This window comes from Moschus berezovskii, chromosome 9, assembly GCF_049115385.1.
Source record: "Moschus berezovskii isolate FMDL1 chromosome 9, NW_MosBer_1.0, whole genome shotgun sequence".
Classification (NCBI taxonomy): domain Eukaryota; kingdom Metazoa; phylum Chordata; class Mammalia; order Artiodactyla; family Moschidae; genus Moschus; species Moschus berezovskii.
The window spans coordinates 68,175,390-68,192,799 of NC_142468.1; the positions used below are offsets into that span (position 1 = coordinate 68,175,390).

General features: G+C 37.5%; 1 protein-coding gene across 2 annotated transcripts in view; it reads left to right on the top strand.

The window, feature by feature from the left end:
* INO80 (INO80 complex ATPase subunit) overlaps nt 1–17,410 on the top strand; it is a 124,207-nt gene that overhangs the window by 62,009 nt on the left and 44,788 nt on the right. For both annotated transcript variants that reach the window (XM_055437456.2, XM_055437455.2), the window contains exons 20-25: nt 99–266; nt 488–621; nt 1,710–1,777; nt 2,511–2,604; nt 3,369–3,540; nt 17,004–17,144. In XM_055437456.2, coding sequence (XP_055293431.2) covers nt 99–266; nt 488–621; nt 1,710–1,777; nt 2,511–2,604; nt 3,369–3,540; nt 17,004–17,144 — 777 coding nt within the window. The remainder of the gene's footprint in view (nt 1–98; nt 267–487; nt 622–1,709; nt 1,778–2,510; nt 2,605–3,368; nt 3,541–17,003; nt 17,145–17,410) is intronic.

Sequence of the window (17,410 nt, forward strand, 5' to 3'; positions counted from 1 at the left end):
AATCATAATCTGCCTTGCATGAGTTTCCAAGTTTATGGTAATACTGAACTTTCTTATAAACTGTTCTTCAAAATATAAATGTCCTTATTGATTTTTAGATTGAGATTCTGATGTATTGCCAACTGACCAGCCGACAGAAACTGTTGTATCAGGCACTGAAGAACAAAATTTCCATTGAGGATTTATTGCAGTCTTCTATGGGCTCTACCCAGCAAGCACAGACAACCACCAGCAGCCTCATGAATCTGGTCATGCAGTTTAGGAAGGTAAGAGCTTAGGTCAGCCGCCCTAGAGTTGTCTTTATTAACCCACTTCAAGGAAGAGGCACTATCTAGCCTTGATGCCAAATAAACAAAGGCTGTTAAAGAATGAAAATGGGAATGTATATATTCATAAAAGTAAACATGCAGGGTTTAGGATTCCCCCGTTGCTTCATAGTGATGTCTGCTCATAACATTATTTTCTTTATCATTTCCCTCTCTCTTAGGTATGTAATCACCCAGAATTATTTGAACGACAAGAAACTTGGTCTCCATTTCATATTTCCCTAAAGCCATACCAGATTTCAAAGTTTATCTACCGTCATGGACAGATCAGGGTCTTCAACCATTCACGAGACAGGTGAGCACATATCAATATCTTTTTGCTCTAAGAGTGCTTTTGTAATTTGGGGTTTTGTGGCTTAATAAACTTAATTGAGAGTGAGTTCCACAACAGTGATGGATTTAAGCAATGGATGGACTACTGTTTGTTGAGGGGTCTTGTGATAGGGTCTGTGTACTATCAAGAGTTTAACTGGATGACCTGAAAGGCCCTAACTACTTGCAGTTCCCTTTCTGAATGAGGAATGTTCACCTGTGTGCAAATATGTACTTGTCCCAACAGAGATCAACAAATATCTGCCTAAGTATTGAAATTGCTTTGTAGTGTCTTGTTTCACACTTGGAATAGCACTTGTGGAAAAACTGATTCTATTTCAAATTAACCAAATTTACCTTTTTCCCAGAATCAGCAATGACAGATTTGGTGTTTTTTTTTAAAAAAAAAAAAATGAAGTGTTGTTAATGGTAATATGCTGGAAACCACTTCCATTCAGAAAATAGGTGTATAGGTCCATTCTGCACCTCTGCATGCAGAATCACTCAGAAAATAATAATTTTATTTTGAAAATTTAACAATTGCTTTTGAATTTTTTAAACAAATTCCCAAAAGAGCCTTGTGTACACCTGCACTTAAGAACCATAGATTTAGAAAGCTCCTTCTGTATAGAAACTATATAAACAATATTATCAAAATAATCAACAACATCTAGCCTAACACTACTGAAACGGAGACAGATTTCTTGGGTTTAATTTTAGAATTCTTTGTCTGTGATAGCTCCAGGCTAATACTTTACATGGGCAAGGGGATTAACAGAACAGAGTTGTCGTGGTTTTGTTTAATATAGTGTATGGCAACTTGCAGTGCTGGAACTGTGTTTCTGGAAATGTGAAATAAAATGAGACCGCTTTGAACCTGTATTATCATCTACTACCTTTAGTAAATATTTAGTATTTTATATGGTATCATTTTTGCCTGGCAACAAAATCCTCAAAAGTAGAAACAGTTTTAAACCTTCAAAGATTCTTTTAGTTTGGAACCTCCAGTTTAGTTAACTTCCTGATATTTATATTTGGGTTTGGATTTATTTTATTTTACTTACTTTACAGGTGGTTAAGGGTTCTTCTTTCTCCATTTGCACCAGACTATATCCAACAGTCTCTCTTTCACAGAAAAGGTAGGTGTTTTGGTCTTTGAGAAGGAAAGCATGCCAAGGATTTATTAGGATGTTCTTTGTTTTGCTGAGTTGGAACTAATAGTGGCTTTGCCTGAATGCTAGGGTTTTGTTTATAATCTTGATAAGATTTAAGTAAGTTAGTTGTCTTCATCTGTAGATGCTAGTAGGCTTTGTGGTTAAAACAGAAAGCATAAAAAAAATTTTTTTTTAATTTCTTTCCTTTTGAATTGACCTTCCATCTTTATTTTATATCTGTCTCTTAAAAATTTCTTACACCCTTGAATAAAGGTGTGATAGAGACAGTGCAGGCTCTTGTTAGTTTGATTCTTTAGGTCCCTCCTGCTTAGTCCAAGGAAAGGAGGCTGCTCAACTTTGAGCATTGTCCACAGTATTGAGGCAGAAGTTCAGAATTTTTCACCTCTGTGCTTTCCTTTTTTTCTCCTTTTCCTGGCACAATAAAAAGAGAAAGGCAGTTAGCCAAGGATCCGAAACCCCAGAGCTAACTGATGAGCCAACTCCACTCTGGCCCATATATGTCATATCTCATACATGCCTCTTTTACTTGTGATTGTGGTACAAAAATATGACACTCTGTCTTCTGTCAAAGTGGCTGTGTTGGAACCTTTAGAATAGTTTTAAATTCTTAAGTCAAAATTCAGCAGTTCAGCAGGTTTTAGTTGAGTGTTGTCTCTTGGTTTTCTGTTGGGTTTCACTTTGTTCTTTGATATTCCAGGTGTTAATGAAGAAAGCTGTTTCTCTTTCCTTCGCTTTATTGATGTATCTCCAGCTGAAATGGCAAACCTCATGCTTCAGGGACTTTTAGCCAGGTGAGAAGTTTGTTCATTGTTTGATGAGAGAACAATTGAGAATAAATAGGGGCAAATGTTGAATACTGTGAAATTAAATATTTAGTATTATAAGATCTTACAGAGCCTTTCATTCTTTTTGTATTAAGAATTAAAGTTTTATAAGGAAATCATAACTCTCTTTTGAGAATTTAATAATTGTACAATGCTTCATGCTATACCTTAAATAAAAACTGTTTAGGTTCTTCTCCCAAATGCTACCAGAAGGTCTTCAAGTCTTAATTTCTAGGTGGAAATTTGTTTTATTTGTTTCTTCAGGGCAAATGATGGCTGATGATTCCTTTTCTTAGTAGGGATTGTTGTATAACCTGCCTTATGTGTTCTGGAAAACTTAGTTCTCTGTTCTTATTCTTTGGAATAATGGCTTTTACTTAATGTACTGCTTTGTATTATATTTGTATAAAAAATAATGACCTCATTAGGAGAGGCTTATCACCTTTATAACAGGATGTTTTTATGAGAGGTTTTGCAATAAGAGTTGAATATTCCTTAACGCTAAGAGGAGCTTTACGGAGGGTTTTCATTTTCATAGTAGCAAACCCAATTCATGCCAAAGATAGAATTCATAGAACGAAAGTATGAAGCGACTTTGAAAGAACTGTGTCTAAAATGCCCAAGATTGACAGAAGAGACAGTTAATGAGAGACAAGGTTCCTCGCTGCTATGAACTACCCTCAAACCTCCATGGAGCACTGAATAAGCATGTCTGCTGTGGTTTGTTTCAGATGGTTAGCTCTTTTCCTGTCTCTGAAAGCCTCCTACAGGCTCCATCAGCTGCGCTCCTGGGGAGACCCGGAAGGGGAGAGCCAGGAGAAATATCTGAGAAACAAGGATTTCCTTCTTGGGGTTAATTTTCCACTCTCCTTTCCCAACCTTTCCAGCTGCCCTTTGTTAAAGGTAAGCAATTATTTCAGCATCAGTTATCTGTGTAGTACTCCCCTTTTCTTTCAGTCAATAAAAGTAATGAGGTAAAAGATGACCTGAGGCATCCAAAAAAGTTCCCAGAGGAGTGAAAGCAGTGTATTGTTACAACTTATTACATATAACTTAATAGGTATTTTATGTGTGTGTACAGTATATGTGTATTTATATTTTAATATATAGTTTATACATAATTTTACTGGGAAGTACACATATTTTAAAGTACACATTTAAAATATGTGTGAATTTACACTTGTGTATTCATTTGTGTAACAACTACCTAGGTTAAGGTATAGAATATTCCCAGCACCCAGAAGTCTCTCTCATACTTCCTCCCATTTGAAACCTCAAATTCAGAACAGACCACCAAAAAGAAGATATTCTTTTTTAATGCTGTGAAGTGGTCCATTGCCTGTTTCTGAGCACAGTTCATTAGTCTAATGCTGGTGGATATTTAGGTTGGTTCCAGTTTGGGGTTATTATGAATAAAAGTGCTGTACATATTCATTTTGATGAATGCAAGCACTAATTTCCTTGGCGTTTATATCCAGGAGTGGGATTGTTGTATCATCACACATGTGTATGTTTAGATTTAGTACCCATTGCCAATGAAGGTGAAAGAGGAAAGTGGAAAAACTGGCTTAAAACTCAACATTCAAAACACTAGGATCATGCCTCCATCACTTCATGGCAAATAAGTGGAAGCGGTGACAAAATTTATTTTCTTAGGCTCCAGAATCACTGCAGATGATGATTGCAGCCATGAAATTAAAACACTTGCTCCTTGGAAAGAAAGCTGTGACAAACCTAGACAGTATATTAAAAAGCAAAGATATCACTTTGCCGGCAAAGGTTCTTACAGTCAGAGCTCTGGCTTTTCCACTAGTCTTGTGAGAGTTGGACCATAAAGAAGGCTGAGCACCAAAGAATTGATGCTTTTGAAATATGGTACTGGAGAAGACTCTTGAATCTTGGATTGCAAGGAGATGAAACCAGTCGTTCCTAAAGGAAATCAACTCTGAATATTCATTGGAAGGACTGATGTTGAAGCTGAAGCTCCAGTTTTTTACCACCTGATGCAAAGATATGATTGATTGGAAAAGACCCTGAAGCTGGGAAAGATTGAAGGCAAAAGGAGAAGAGGGTGGCAGATGATGAGATGGATGGATAGCATCACTGACTCAGTGGGTGTGAATTTGAGCAAACTCAAGGAGATAGTGAAGGACAGGGAAGCGTGGCATACTGGAGTCCATGGGGTCGCGAAGAGCGAGACACAACTTAGTGACTGAACAACAATCCACTGCCAAATATTTTTCCAAAATGGTATTACAAAGTTAAACTCCCACCAGCAGTGTGAGAGATTTACTGTTCATCTTCCTTGCCTACTCCTGGTACTGTCAGTTCATTTTTTGAATTTGTGATTTTCAGTTTCATCTCCATGGAAAATGATGTTGAACACTTTTTCATATAATTGTTCACCTTTATATAGTAGGTAAGGGGGAAAGTGATAGGTGATAGGTGCAGGTTCAGATCATGTGGGACCTTATAAGTTAATGCTGAGGATCTGTGTTTTATTCTGAATGAAGTGGATAACGCTGGAGAATTTTGAGAAGCGATTTGTATGTTTATATTTTATAGTTCTTCAACAAGATTAAAAGTTAGAAAGGTAGAAATTTTCTTGTATCCTCTAGAAAATGTAAGGGGTCGTCAGTCACACAGGCGACTGCTACAGAATGTAGGATGTTCTTTGGCTGCATCTAGTATTTGCCCCCTGTCCACTGAAGAACCCATGTGGTTTCTTTTTCTTCTGTTTCCCAGTTTCTTTCTCAAGTGTTTGCTCCATGTACCTTTTTGGACTCAAGATAAGATCAGTAATGCAGAAGGAAACTAAAATTGGGTTCCAATTCTGTTTGGAATAATATAGTCAGTGGTATCAGGGTGACTTCCTTCTAGTAAATACAGCTATGTTTGGTAGACAGTTGCTTAACCTCTTATAGACTGATTTCCTTACATTTGATACTATGTATTGCTACAGATACAATTTTTTACTCGTTTTATTTTTGATACAGAAAGCACTATTGCCTCTGGGAGTTTGTTGTGCCCTATTATGTCAATGCTTCAATCTTACCTAACACTGAAAGAGATGCATCAGTTATTTGTGTTGTTTGCTTTCTGAAAATAGAGTAATGTGTTCAGAGTACCTGTTCCGTGCTGTCCTTCAATCAGTTAATTTCTTGAGAAATTTGGATATGGGCAGAATGCTTTATGTGAAATTGGTTTTTCCAAAGTTAGATTTACTTTTATTTCGTGTTGTAGGTAGACATGTGCTTTTGTTGTAGCTTAGCATGTAGAACCGAGTTACTGAGCCACAGGTAGCTGAAAGCTAATCATGGATGTGTAGAAATGCTCTTCTCCTTTGGCTCTCATCATCCTTATCTCCAACATACGTATGTTGAAATATCAACCAGGCCGTGTATCTTGCCAGAGTTGGTTGATGTATCTTTTCTAAGAAATACTTGCTTTCAACTAAGTAGAATGATCTTTACATGATATCTAGCCTTAAAGGTTAGACTGGGTTCTGATTGCAGAATCATTTTGTTGAAGCTCCATGTGTAACAATGAATAAAGCCCATTATAACTGTGGCTTTTTCAGTCTGGCCGTGACTCACAAGAATATTTTATACCACTTGTAGTTACGTAAGAATCAAGACTAGATGAACAGAATCACCATGTAGAAAGATTCTGAATCATTCTGTGTAATAGTAAGGAAAGAAACTGACATTTTGGGGCTAAGGAAGGGTCTTACTTTCTGAATGTGAAAGAGACCATCAGAAATTACTCAGAGAGCAGTACGCATATTTCATTGCAGAGTTACTCTGACATGTAGTTTATGATCAGCTACTACTGATGACTGTCTTGGTATATTTTGGCATGTACCTGTTATATTCCTCCTATTCAAAAATCATATAAATAAAGTTAAGTAATTTTGCAAAAAAGCCAAAAAACCTGATTCAAACCTGAGCAGATAGTTTATTATGGAAACTCTCCCCCAAGAGTGGCTTTGTTAGAATATGCCTCTCGCCACTGTCATACTGCTTCTCACACTGATTTCTCCAAACCAAGTTTTTCTTATTCAAGAAATATTTTTTTAGAGAACATGACATTGCCTGCTTTGCAAGAAGAGTAGAGAAGGAAATTTTGAATACTTAATTCTTTAAAACAGATTTCTAGAGTTTATTAGTTAAGAGTATAGAGTAAAAGCTAAAACTTAAGATGCATGACATTTTAGCATACATACATACATATATGAAAAACACACTTCCTCTAATCCTGCCAATTTACAGTTTTTTTTACAAAAAATGAGTCTTTTTTTGGAGTGGGGGGAAGGTAACTTGTCAAGTATGGACAACAGTAGTAAGACTTCAGTGTAATAATTATCTGTCTTGATAATGTTTGGATTTGTTGATAGGATTTAAATACAAGGTCTTGGATTCTTTTTATTTATTTGTGGATGCATCAGGTCTTAGTTGTCATATGTGGGATCTATCGTTGTGGTGCATGGACTTCTCCCTAGTTGTGGCACGAGGGCTTAGTTGCCCCACAGCATGTGAGATCTTAGTTCCCCAACCAGCGATCAAGCCCATGTCCCCTACATTGAAAGGGGATTCTTAACCACCACAGGGAAGTCCCCTGTCTTGAATTCTTTTTGTCTGTTGTTTGTGTGTGATAAATTCATCATGTATGTGCTTTTGTGCCTTTTGTCATTGAGATCTACGAAAAAATTCTGGCATTATTAATACAATTTACAGATCCTCTGAAAGATCCCTTTGCTTATACAGGGATGCTATTACTGTGGAATCAGAGAGAAAAATTTTATTTCCACAGGAAGCAAATTTATAACTGCTTACTAGTTTCAATATATGTCCTGAAAATATGACTTGAAAGGTATTTGCTGTCATTCCTGTGGTGAATTAGAACTTCAGGAAGGACAAGAAAAGTCTTGAAAGGTTAGAAAAAGACTGACATATAATTGTGGGTCATTAAAGCTTGAGAGGGGAGGAAATACCCTAGTCAATGATTAGAGAGTTAAAATTTTTTTTCTAATGATATTAATTAATAACCATTTGAATTCATGAATCTAAGAAGTAGCTAAGTTGATTCTGAAAATATGACTGTTTGCTTTCCATTAGTAGATAACAGGCCCAGGTGATTAGAAAAACAGGAAGAAATAATAGGTATAATATATTAAAAATTTTAACCTTTCTCTTGTTGCCTTGGCTATCCTAGAGATATTAACATACATATGGGAAAGTGCACAAGTTGTGTGACATTGTCTTGTGTGCTCATTCTAGTCCATCTATGTTATAGTCTCTCACTGTGGCTTGAAATTACATTTCCCTTGTGAATAATGATATTGAATACCTTTTCTAATGCTCATTGGCCATTTGGATAGCCTCCTTGGTGAAATGCTTCTTAAGACACTTGCTTATTTTTCTTTGTACTACCTATTACTTACTTTTTCACTCTCAGTACTGTCTTCTGTTGAATTGTTAGCATTTTTTGTATCTCGTGCAAGAAATCTTTGTCTTTATTGAGGTCATGAAGATTATTCTGTTTTTCTCCAAAAATTTTTTTGATTTACCATTCAAATCTGCAAGAAAGTGTGTTTTTAGTGTATGTTATGGGTTGTCATTTCTTTTTACTTATAGCTATCTATATCCACTTGACCCAGCTTCTTTTGTTGAAAAGACCATCCTTGTTGCACTACAGCTTCACTTTTGTCAGACAGGTGGCTGTATATGTGTAGGCCTGTTTCTCATCATGTTCTATTCTGTTAGTCCTTTAGTCTATCCTTGACCAGTACCAGTTATCTTAATAATTCTAGCTCCATGATAAGACTTGAAACTGGTAGCACAGGTCCTCTTTTTTTTTCTTCAGTATTGCCTTTACCGTTTTTGGCCCTTTGCATTTTCATGTAAATTTAGAATCAGCTCATCTGTTTAAGTTTAAACTCTTTCCAGCAACACTACTAGCCTCATGTGTCTTGATTATGCCCCCCTGTTATTAAAACATTTTTATCCATTTTGCCAGTACCTGTGTATTATTTCATTTAAAATGATATACAAATAACATATTAATATTATTTACATTGTGAAGCTTGCTGTAATTTCTCTGGAGACCACTGACCTAGACAGCAAAAGATGCCTAATTGAGTAAGAAATGTTAATAGAGGAGAGAACTGTTTACAGGAGAAAGTATTCCTTTTTTTGTTCCCCACACACTCTTTACCCTTTCTCTCCTGCTGTTTTCACTTGCTTGATCCCAAGGGCCAATGAGATTGAACATTCAAATGTGTCCATTATTTGTATGTGTTATCAGAAGAGCTTGTTGATTGAAAGAATCTCCAGGGGTGGAGTGTGATCTTAGCTTAAGGTTGGGTTTTTCTGATGCTCCTTCAGTGTAAGCCTTCCCCCAATGGCAGTCTACTCCTCCAAAGAGAAAGTACTGTAATTCATGTGGTTTTTGAACCTGTCACGCTTCAGTGCCTATTGTGTGTGGGGTGTGTTAACAATCATAGTCTCTTATTATCTAGCCTGAAAAATCATTCATGCATATAGTAAAAAGACATGCACAAAATTAAAAGGACTTTAGAAATAAAAAATGAGTCAAGATCAGCGTTGAAGACATAATTACACTGCCAAAATAATAGTAGATGACTAGTGGTAAAGTTCAGGATGGAAGATCACTTTAGGTTAAAACAGACAAAAAAAAACTCTTTTATAGCAATAGTATTGTTTAAAATTAGATCTTGAATGGTAGAGACCTAGATAGGAGGAAGAATATTCCAAGTTAAAGATTTGAGCCAAAATAAAGAGCAGTGGTGAGAAAAAAGGCTGGATAAGTGAGTCACCTTTCTTCCAAAGAAATCTTTGAATGCCAGTCTGTTGGGATGTAGATGTTAAACCAGGAGTTTCAACCTTTTTTGGCTCACCTTCTCCAGTAGATGCTACAGTTGTAATCCTGGGGGGATAAAGTTTTGGTGGCTACTATCAAGCTTTGGGAAGGAATAATCTGGTAGTTGGTTTTAGGAAGGCTGTTAAATCACTCATCATTACAGCTCATCAGTGGTGATCTCTGCCACTGGTATTTGATGACTAATCTTAAGATTATGACAACAGGAAAGATTGGACATGGGGATCTGTGATGAGGAGAGTATTAAAGTAAAGTTCCAGGTGAACACTTAAGAGTGAGATTAGGAACTCTTTGATGTTATGAGTGCAGGTAGAATAGAGAAGGCCCAGGTGCAGGGATTTCCAAGGAGAGAGATTCTGATTAGGAAGTGGGTAATGAAGGATGACAATTAAAAAGAATAGGAAGACCTTTCAGGAGAGACCGTTGGGTTAAAGCTGAGGTTTATAAGAGAAAGGAGACTCAGATTTGAAGACGAAAAAGGAAGAAGGCAGTTAAAAGGGAAATCAAACATGATTGATCAAAGATGATTGATAAAGGATGCAAAAGTGATTAATTGTCCTTTTAAATGGTAGAGATCCATTGTTCAGGTAGGTGCTCTTTAATTAATAGAAAGCTACTTCTCAAACACAAAGAATATTTTACAAGATCCAGAAAGACTGAAACCAAGCTGAACATTAAAAAAAAAATGCTATTAAATAATTTTGCCATTTTTGGTGGACTTCCCTGTTGGTCCAGTGGTTATGTCTCCATCTTCCAATGGAGGGGGTGAATCCCTGGTTGGAGAACTAAGGTCCACATGCCAAGTGGCATAGCCAAAGGAAAAAATCCCTCAATTTTGTCTTTTTTTTTTTAAATTTATTTGGCTGTGCTCGGTCATAGTTGCAGCACTTGGGATCTTCGATCTTTGTTGCAAGTGTGGGAGCCTTAGCTGCAGCATGTGAACTTTTTGCTGTGGCATGTGGGATCTAGTTCCCCGACCAGAGATTGAACTCAGGCCCCCTGCATTGGGAGCTCAGAGTCTTAGCCAGTGGACCACGAGGATGTTTTTTTTTTCCCCTTTGGAATTGTGTATGTTTTCTTATCTGAGGGAATGTCCTCCAACTTAAAATTAGAAGTATAATCTTCCTCTCTATTTAAAATAAAATTTTCTGAAGAGTTCTAACTTTCCTTGGGAAATATGGGTGGCATTGGTAACTTGTTTGGTCATGCATTGAGTTTATTGTACATTGGTTATTTTTGCCATGCATTTGAGCTGAGATCTAGAGGCATTTCTTGGGAGTAAGAAATATACCAGCAGCTGCTGCTGTTACTAAGTCACTTCAGTCATGTCCGACTCTGTGTGACCCCATAGACAGCAGCCCACCAGGCTCCCTGTCCCTGGGATCTCCAGGCAAGAATACTGGAGTGGGTTGCCATTTCCTTCTCCAATGCATGAAAGTGAAAAGTGAAAGTGAAGTTGCTCAATCGTGTCCAACTTGTAGTGACCCCATGGACTGCAGCCTACCAGGCTCCTCCGTCCTTGGGATTTTCCAGGCAAGAGTACTGGAGTGAGGTGCCTTTGCCTTCTCCATATACCAGCAAAAAGAAGCTAATTTTTAGACATCTCAAAGAGTAATTGCAAAAAGGGTGTCAATTATGGATATTACCCCAGTAGTATTAATAGTTATCTATACCTATAAAACAAATTACCCAAAAACCTAGCAGCATAAAACAGTGAACATTTTTAATATCTCATAGTTTCTGTTGGTCGTAAACTTGGGAGCAGCTTAGGTAGGTGGTTCCGACTCAGAAAATTTTATGAAGTTGCACTCATTATATCAGCTACGGTTGTAGTTACCTGAAAGATTGACTGGAGCCATAGTACCAGCTCACTTATATGCCTGGTATTTTGGTGCCCACTTTGGCTGGAGGACTCGTTCCGTTCCGTTCAGTCACTCAGTCGTGTCCGACTCTTTGCGACCCTGTGGACTGTAGCCTACCAGGCTTCTCCGTCCATGGGATTCTCCAGGCAAGAATACTGGAGTGGGTTACCATTTCCTTCTCCAGGGGATCTTCCCGACCCAGGGATCAAACCCCGGTCTCCCGCATTGGAGGCAGACGCTTTAACCTCTGAGCCACCAGGGAAGCCCCCTAGAGTGAGTGATTCAGGAGAGAGTATGAAGGAGCCTCAGTGCCTTTTATATTGGTTACTTCAATACCAAGTTTGTTTTGGTATTCTCTATTGGGAGATTTTGGCTTAGGCGATAGATGAGTTCTGACTGTGATACTATGAAAGTTCTTAAATTGGAAGGGATGCTGGCATCATCACTCCCTGCTCTCTATGTTACCTGTCTGTTCACAGTTTTGTTAGCCACAGCAAATGTCAGCTGGGGAACCGTTAATACAGTACAATATATGCCATTTACCTTCAGCCCAAAATTCATTGCTCATAAGCCCTAACTCTTTGTGAACAATTTTTTTTCATTGCAGGCTCTGTTCTTTTATCTTGCATTTTCATTTGATTTGCCTACTTAGTTCTGATTATGAACTTTGATTATTTGGAAACATAATGCTGTAGAGATGCTATTTCTCCAGCTCCTTTGTTTTGCTTTCTTTTGTGATACTATGAAGTAGGGTGGCCTTGTTTTATATGCATAGTAAATGCAAATTTGTTTCAGTGTTTTGATGGGAAAACATGAATCCTGATTCCATGTTCAAAATGAGTCGTAAAAGTAAAGTTGGGGATTATTCTCAAGCAAACAAACCTGAGAGAAGAGACAAAGGGAAATGCTAAAATTGAAAGTGAGTGCCAGGATACTTTATCTTAAACTATTCCAATAATAACTTTTTTATAATTTTTATTTTTGGCTGTACTGGGTCTTCATTGCTGTGCAGACTTTTCTCTAGTTGCAGAGAGTGGGGACTGCTCTCTAGTTGAGGTGCATAGACTTCTTATCACAGTAGCTTCTCTTGTTGCAGAGCACGGGCTCTAGGATGTCTGGACTTCAGTAGTTGTGGCTTCTAGGCTCTAGAGCACAGGCTCAGTAATTGTGGTGCACAGGCTTAGTAGCACCATGGCACATGGGATCCTCCTGGATCAGGGCTCAAACCCCTGTCTCCTGTATTAGCAGGCGGACTCTCCACCACTGAGCCACCAAGGAAGCCTTCAAGTAATAATTTTGAATAAAATTCCTTTGGAGCTATCAGATTAATTTTGAATTAATTTTTTCCATATTCACTTTTATCCTCTTATTGCAGAAAACCCTTGATTTTTTTCTCTTCTGTGCCTTCATGTATTTTATGTTATGAATAGTAGTAGGTATTGTTCCAGCCGCCTGTCTCCTAAATATAGCTTCCTATCATCGGATCAAGGTGAACACTTTTTTCTTATTCCTCTGAGGATGAAGTTAATGAATGTTAACTTACCTACATGTTGTCATCTTTTTCTTGGTAGTCTATCTTTAAATCACATATTACCTAAGTTATATTCAGCAGTATAATCCAATTCTCCCATCTTTCTTGCCACTTGTGGATGTGACTGAATCTTAACAGTTGGAAGCTCTTTTTTCCCCACTGAATATACCTATAAAACTCTTCTTCTTACCCAGCAGTGAATGTTAAATTTGAATCCTGTGTTATAGAGTTCAAAGAAGTACCATTCTCATAATACTGGCTTTGGGGGCGGTATACAAAAACATCAAGGAACTAAAAACTAGGCTAAGGACACGAATCAGATGACACTTTAGGAGTATTTCGAACAATGTTAGGGCCTTTTAAAATCTCTTACTTGATGTAAGTGCTTTTCTGATTATCCTTTTCTTGTGATGCTTGTGATACAGAAGCCACTAACCCTCATTGTTCTCTACCCTGCTTTACTGGTGATGAGATCAAGAAGGAATAGTATTTAGCTCAAAACTTCTGTGAGTTCATTCTCACATACCTCCCTCCCCATTGTGGGCTCTCACCGGAGCTCCTTTCTTGTACGGTTTTGTAAGGGTTAGAGTGCAAGTCTCATACACATGAATCTTTTTTTTTTTTTCTTTTTAATCTTATTTTGCTTTGAAGACTAAAGACAAAAACCAGAATCTGTAGGAGAAATACCATTGAGCCATCTTTCAGGGAGGCGGAACAGATTGTATACTATATCCAGTTAAATAATATGTTAAAAATGGAAATTGGCAGAAAGGGTACAGTGTCGATTTCATTTCCCATCCCAGTCTCTGTGAAACTGTTGTCATGGTAATGGTCTGCTTAGGTATTACATGAGTTAACTGGCTCACTACAGCTCTAGTGAGCCAGCTAACTCATAGAAATTGAGGGCATTTCAGATTTTGCAGTTTAAAATATACAAAAGAATCTAAACGTAAAGAGTTGTTTTCGAAAAAGTGATTTTTTTTTTAAGTTTTAAACATTGTGCTCTATTAAATGCTTAGAGAGCTTTTGAATGGCTGTTGATGAAGAATCTCCCAAACAGGAAGTTTCCAAAAACTCCTCCGCTAGATGTTATTTTGCAACTGCAGTATCTATATCATTTCCTGAAATCATGAGAGCTGCCAGCACCCCTTGTGGAAAGCTCTGGAAAACCATTGTTTTCAGAGTTTTTCTGTATTTCCATCTGTGAAAATAGAATCCATGTAATCTTAGCAATTGGTCTATAAACACTGTGCCCTTTGATTTTAAGTGAGAAATTTCTCTATATATGAGTTTGATTTGTTCTTTAAGAGCAAAAGCAGAAAATTAATTTCTAAGTAATGAAGACCTAACATTAGCGTAAGTACTCTTTAATTCTAAATAAGACATGGAAAACAAATATGGCCCCTTGTTCAGTGGGCAAGTCTGTATCAGAGGGGGAAATGCAGATAATGGTGTGTTCTCTGCTACACTGTGGCATGAAGCGTGCCACTGTGGGGCCCGTCATACTGCTCTGTGATTTTCGCTTGAGACTTGCTTGGCGCCAGAAGACTAACGAAGCCTGCCTTCACTTGTGTGCATGTTATGGTGCTGGCAGCAAGACACACAATTCCCAGTGCCCACGGAGTAATGAGATAGTCCAGGACATGAGGAAGGGACAACAGAAGAGCAAAACCTGTGACCATTTTATTGCCAAGTCACATCTCATTGTGTGGCATTCTTTTTTTCTAATCTGTTTCAGGCCAAAATAGACTAAAAAAAGTAATAAACCTTTTTTTCTGTACCACCCACCCACCCATATCCCACAAAGTAGTGTCTAAAGTATCCTTTATGTTCTTCTGTATTAAGCACTAAATTTTTCTGTGTCTAGCGGTACCTAGCCCTTCATGTCATTGTGTGAAGGAAATGAGGCAGTATGGTACCAAGGACCACCTGTACTGGGGAAGTTGTAATAAAGTCAGATTAAGAGAAAATAATCTAGAAAAATATAGATGCGTGAAATGTACTTGGAGTAGTCAGGGTTTCTCAAAAGCTAAGGCTTGTGTATGTTGAGCATTTTAAACTAGTGAATTATTTTTTAAATCTGGGATTGGCTGTAGATCACCTTGATTTAGTGACGCCAAATGAGAATCCCATCTTAACCTAGCTAAGACAAATGAACACATCCTAATTTAGGAATGACCACCCCAGAAATAAATTATCATTAGACTTTTTTCTAGAAAGGTATCACAAGCAAAATAGTGTGTTTAAAAGACTCCCTGTAGTGACTGTTGTATCCCTTTCTTATTAATAGGTACAGTGCTGAAGAGAAAATAATTGAAGGAAATAGTCATTCATCTCTTACCTGTTGGATTTTGCCATTTAAGAATACTGAAAATGAGGTTGACTGAGATTCTTGACTGAGATACTGTTTAGATGCTGGTCTTTACAAGTTAGTAAAGAATTCAAAAGTCTTTAGGCCCGCCACTGCTGCCATCTCAGCCACCTGGGTGGTAGTGGACACCGCAGCTAGCAGCCTTGAAATACTACAGATGAGCAGCAGTTGCTAGGCTTGTGTTATCTTCACCCCCAGAGGGGCAAAAAATGTTAACTAATAATCAGAAGTGAACTTCCAAAAAACAAGAAAATTGGCTATATATACGTGTGTGTGTGTGTATTCTTTTTTTAAAAAAAAACTTCAACTATGTGTCAGCAATAGGGTTTTTGTTTTTTTGTTTTTTGTAATTGATCCTAGCTTGTTAGTGTTCAGTATTGAAAGAGCAGAGTGACACCTGGTCTATTAATCTTCATAATGATCCTCAGGCATTCAGATGATAATGGAGATAAATAAGTAGAAAGGTGGATAAATCCTCAGTGCAGATGCAAGCTAAATAAAGACAATACAAATATTATTGAAAAATGATATCAGAAGATTAACATTATTTCCTGGTTAATGATTGGACCTCAACATCTGGAGAAAATTACCAAACCTGTCAAAGCTACATGAGTCCAGCATCATAATAAAGGGTTGTAAAGACTTACGAACTGTGTGATTAGAAGTCACTAAAGGCATCCCAACCCTGCAAGAAGCAGTTAAAGCCTTTCAGTTTGTTCATGACTGTTATTTAGAAAATGCTGATTGCTTCTTTAAGGTAGGTTATGATGCACCTGTCTTACTAGACACTTGAGATGGCATCTTTCAGACTGTGATCCTGAAGAACCCATGTACTTTAGGAGAAGATAGGTACAAAGAGGCTTTGAGGAGATTTGGTACTGGACACTTGGTACTGGGATTATAACTGTTATTCTCCGGCAGTGGGTCCTGGTTACTGTTCTTCTTGCAGTTTTTTGTATTATCTTCATTCATAAGGTTATTTGTATACTAACTTGCCTTGAGAAACCAGTAAGACAGATAAATAATCAAGAACAAAGATCCAAAGATAAAGTGTCTAACATTGAACTGAAGAAAGAACTGCATCTACAGTATACTGTAACCCCACTGACTGCTTCTTTGTATGTGAATATTCCATACTTAAAAATCTTTCATATGAATGACTGCAAACTGAAGCTTTAACATGAGCTTTAAGTCTCTTAAAATGAGTTCATTCAGTAATGTAAGTAAAGGATTTAATTTTTTAAATGGTAGTTAGAGAAACTAAAGAGATACTGTTCCTTGTTCCTGACCACTTGTATTGATGTCTCCAAATAAATAGAACATCTAACCTTGCTAGAACTATACAGCATTGTTGGTACACGCATGAAATACTAAACTCATCTGCCTAAAAGAATTTGGGAGGAAATATTGTTGGTCATCATTTTTAACTCAAAATATGGGTGTGTATTGACAGTTTAGCAATGAACCAATTTTCCCCTGAGATACACAAAATGTTGTTTTGTCTAATGAAAACTTTGCTGTAACTATTTATAATAAACACTATTCACTTCCAGAAAAAGGTAGAATTAGAGATGGCATTTACTTAAAGTACACTGATAAAAGCACATTTTGAAATTAGCATGAACCTTGACTGTGACTTTTTTTCATTTTTGGTTACATTAAACAATTGTCAATAGCACTAATTTGCATCTTTGTTTTGTAGTCTCTGGTTTTCAGCAGCCACTGTCAAGCAGTGAGTGGCTACTCAGACCAGGTCATCCATCAGCGGAGATCAGCTACCTCCTCGCTTCGTTGCTGCCTGCTCACTGAGCTGCCATCTTTTTTGTGTGTGGCCAGTCCACGAGTAAGTGCCACAGTAGAGAAGCAATAAAATAGGTGGTGTTTAAAGAAATAAACCAGTTTTCAGGGGGTCCACATCTTAACAAGAATGCTCAGTATTTAGAAAGAGGATCTGTGGTCCCAGCTTTCCTAAGACAGTGTCCCTCACTTTGCATTGTGTTGGTTTGAGAACCGCTGTACGGCAGCTAGAAGTGGCTTCTCTCTCTGATGTCGTCTGTGCAGTTCCTCTTGTTTAGTCCAGGCTTCTAAACTACCATGGGAGCAGGCCAT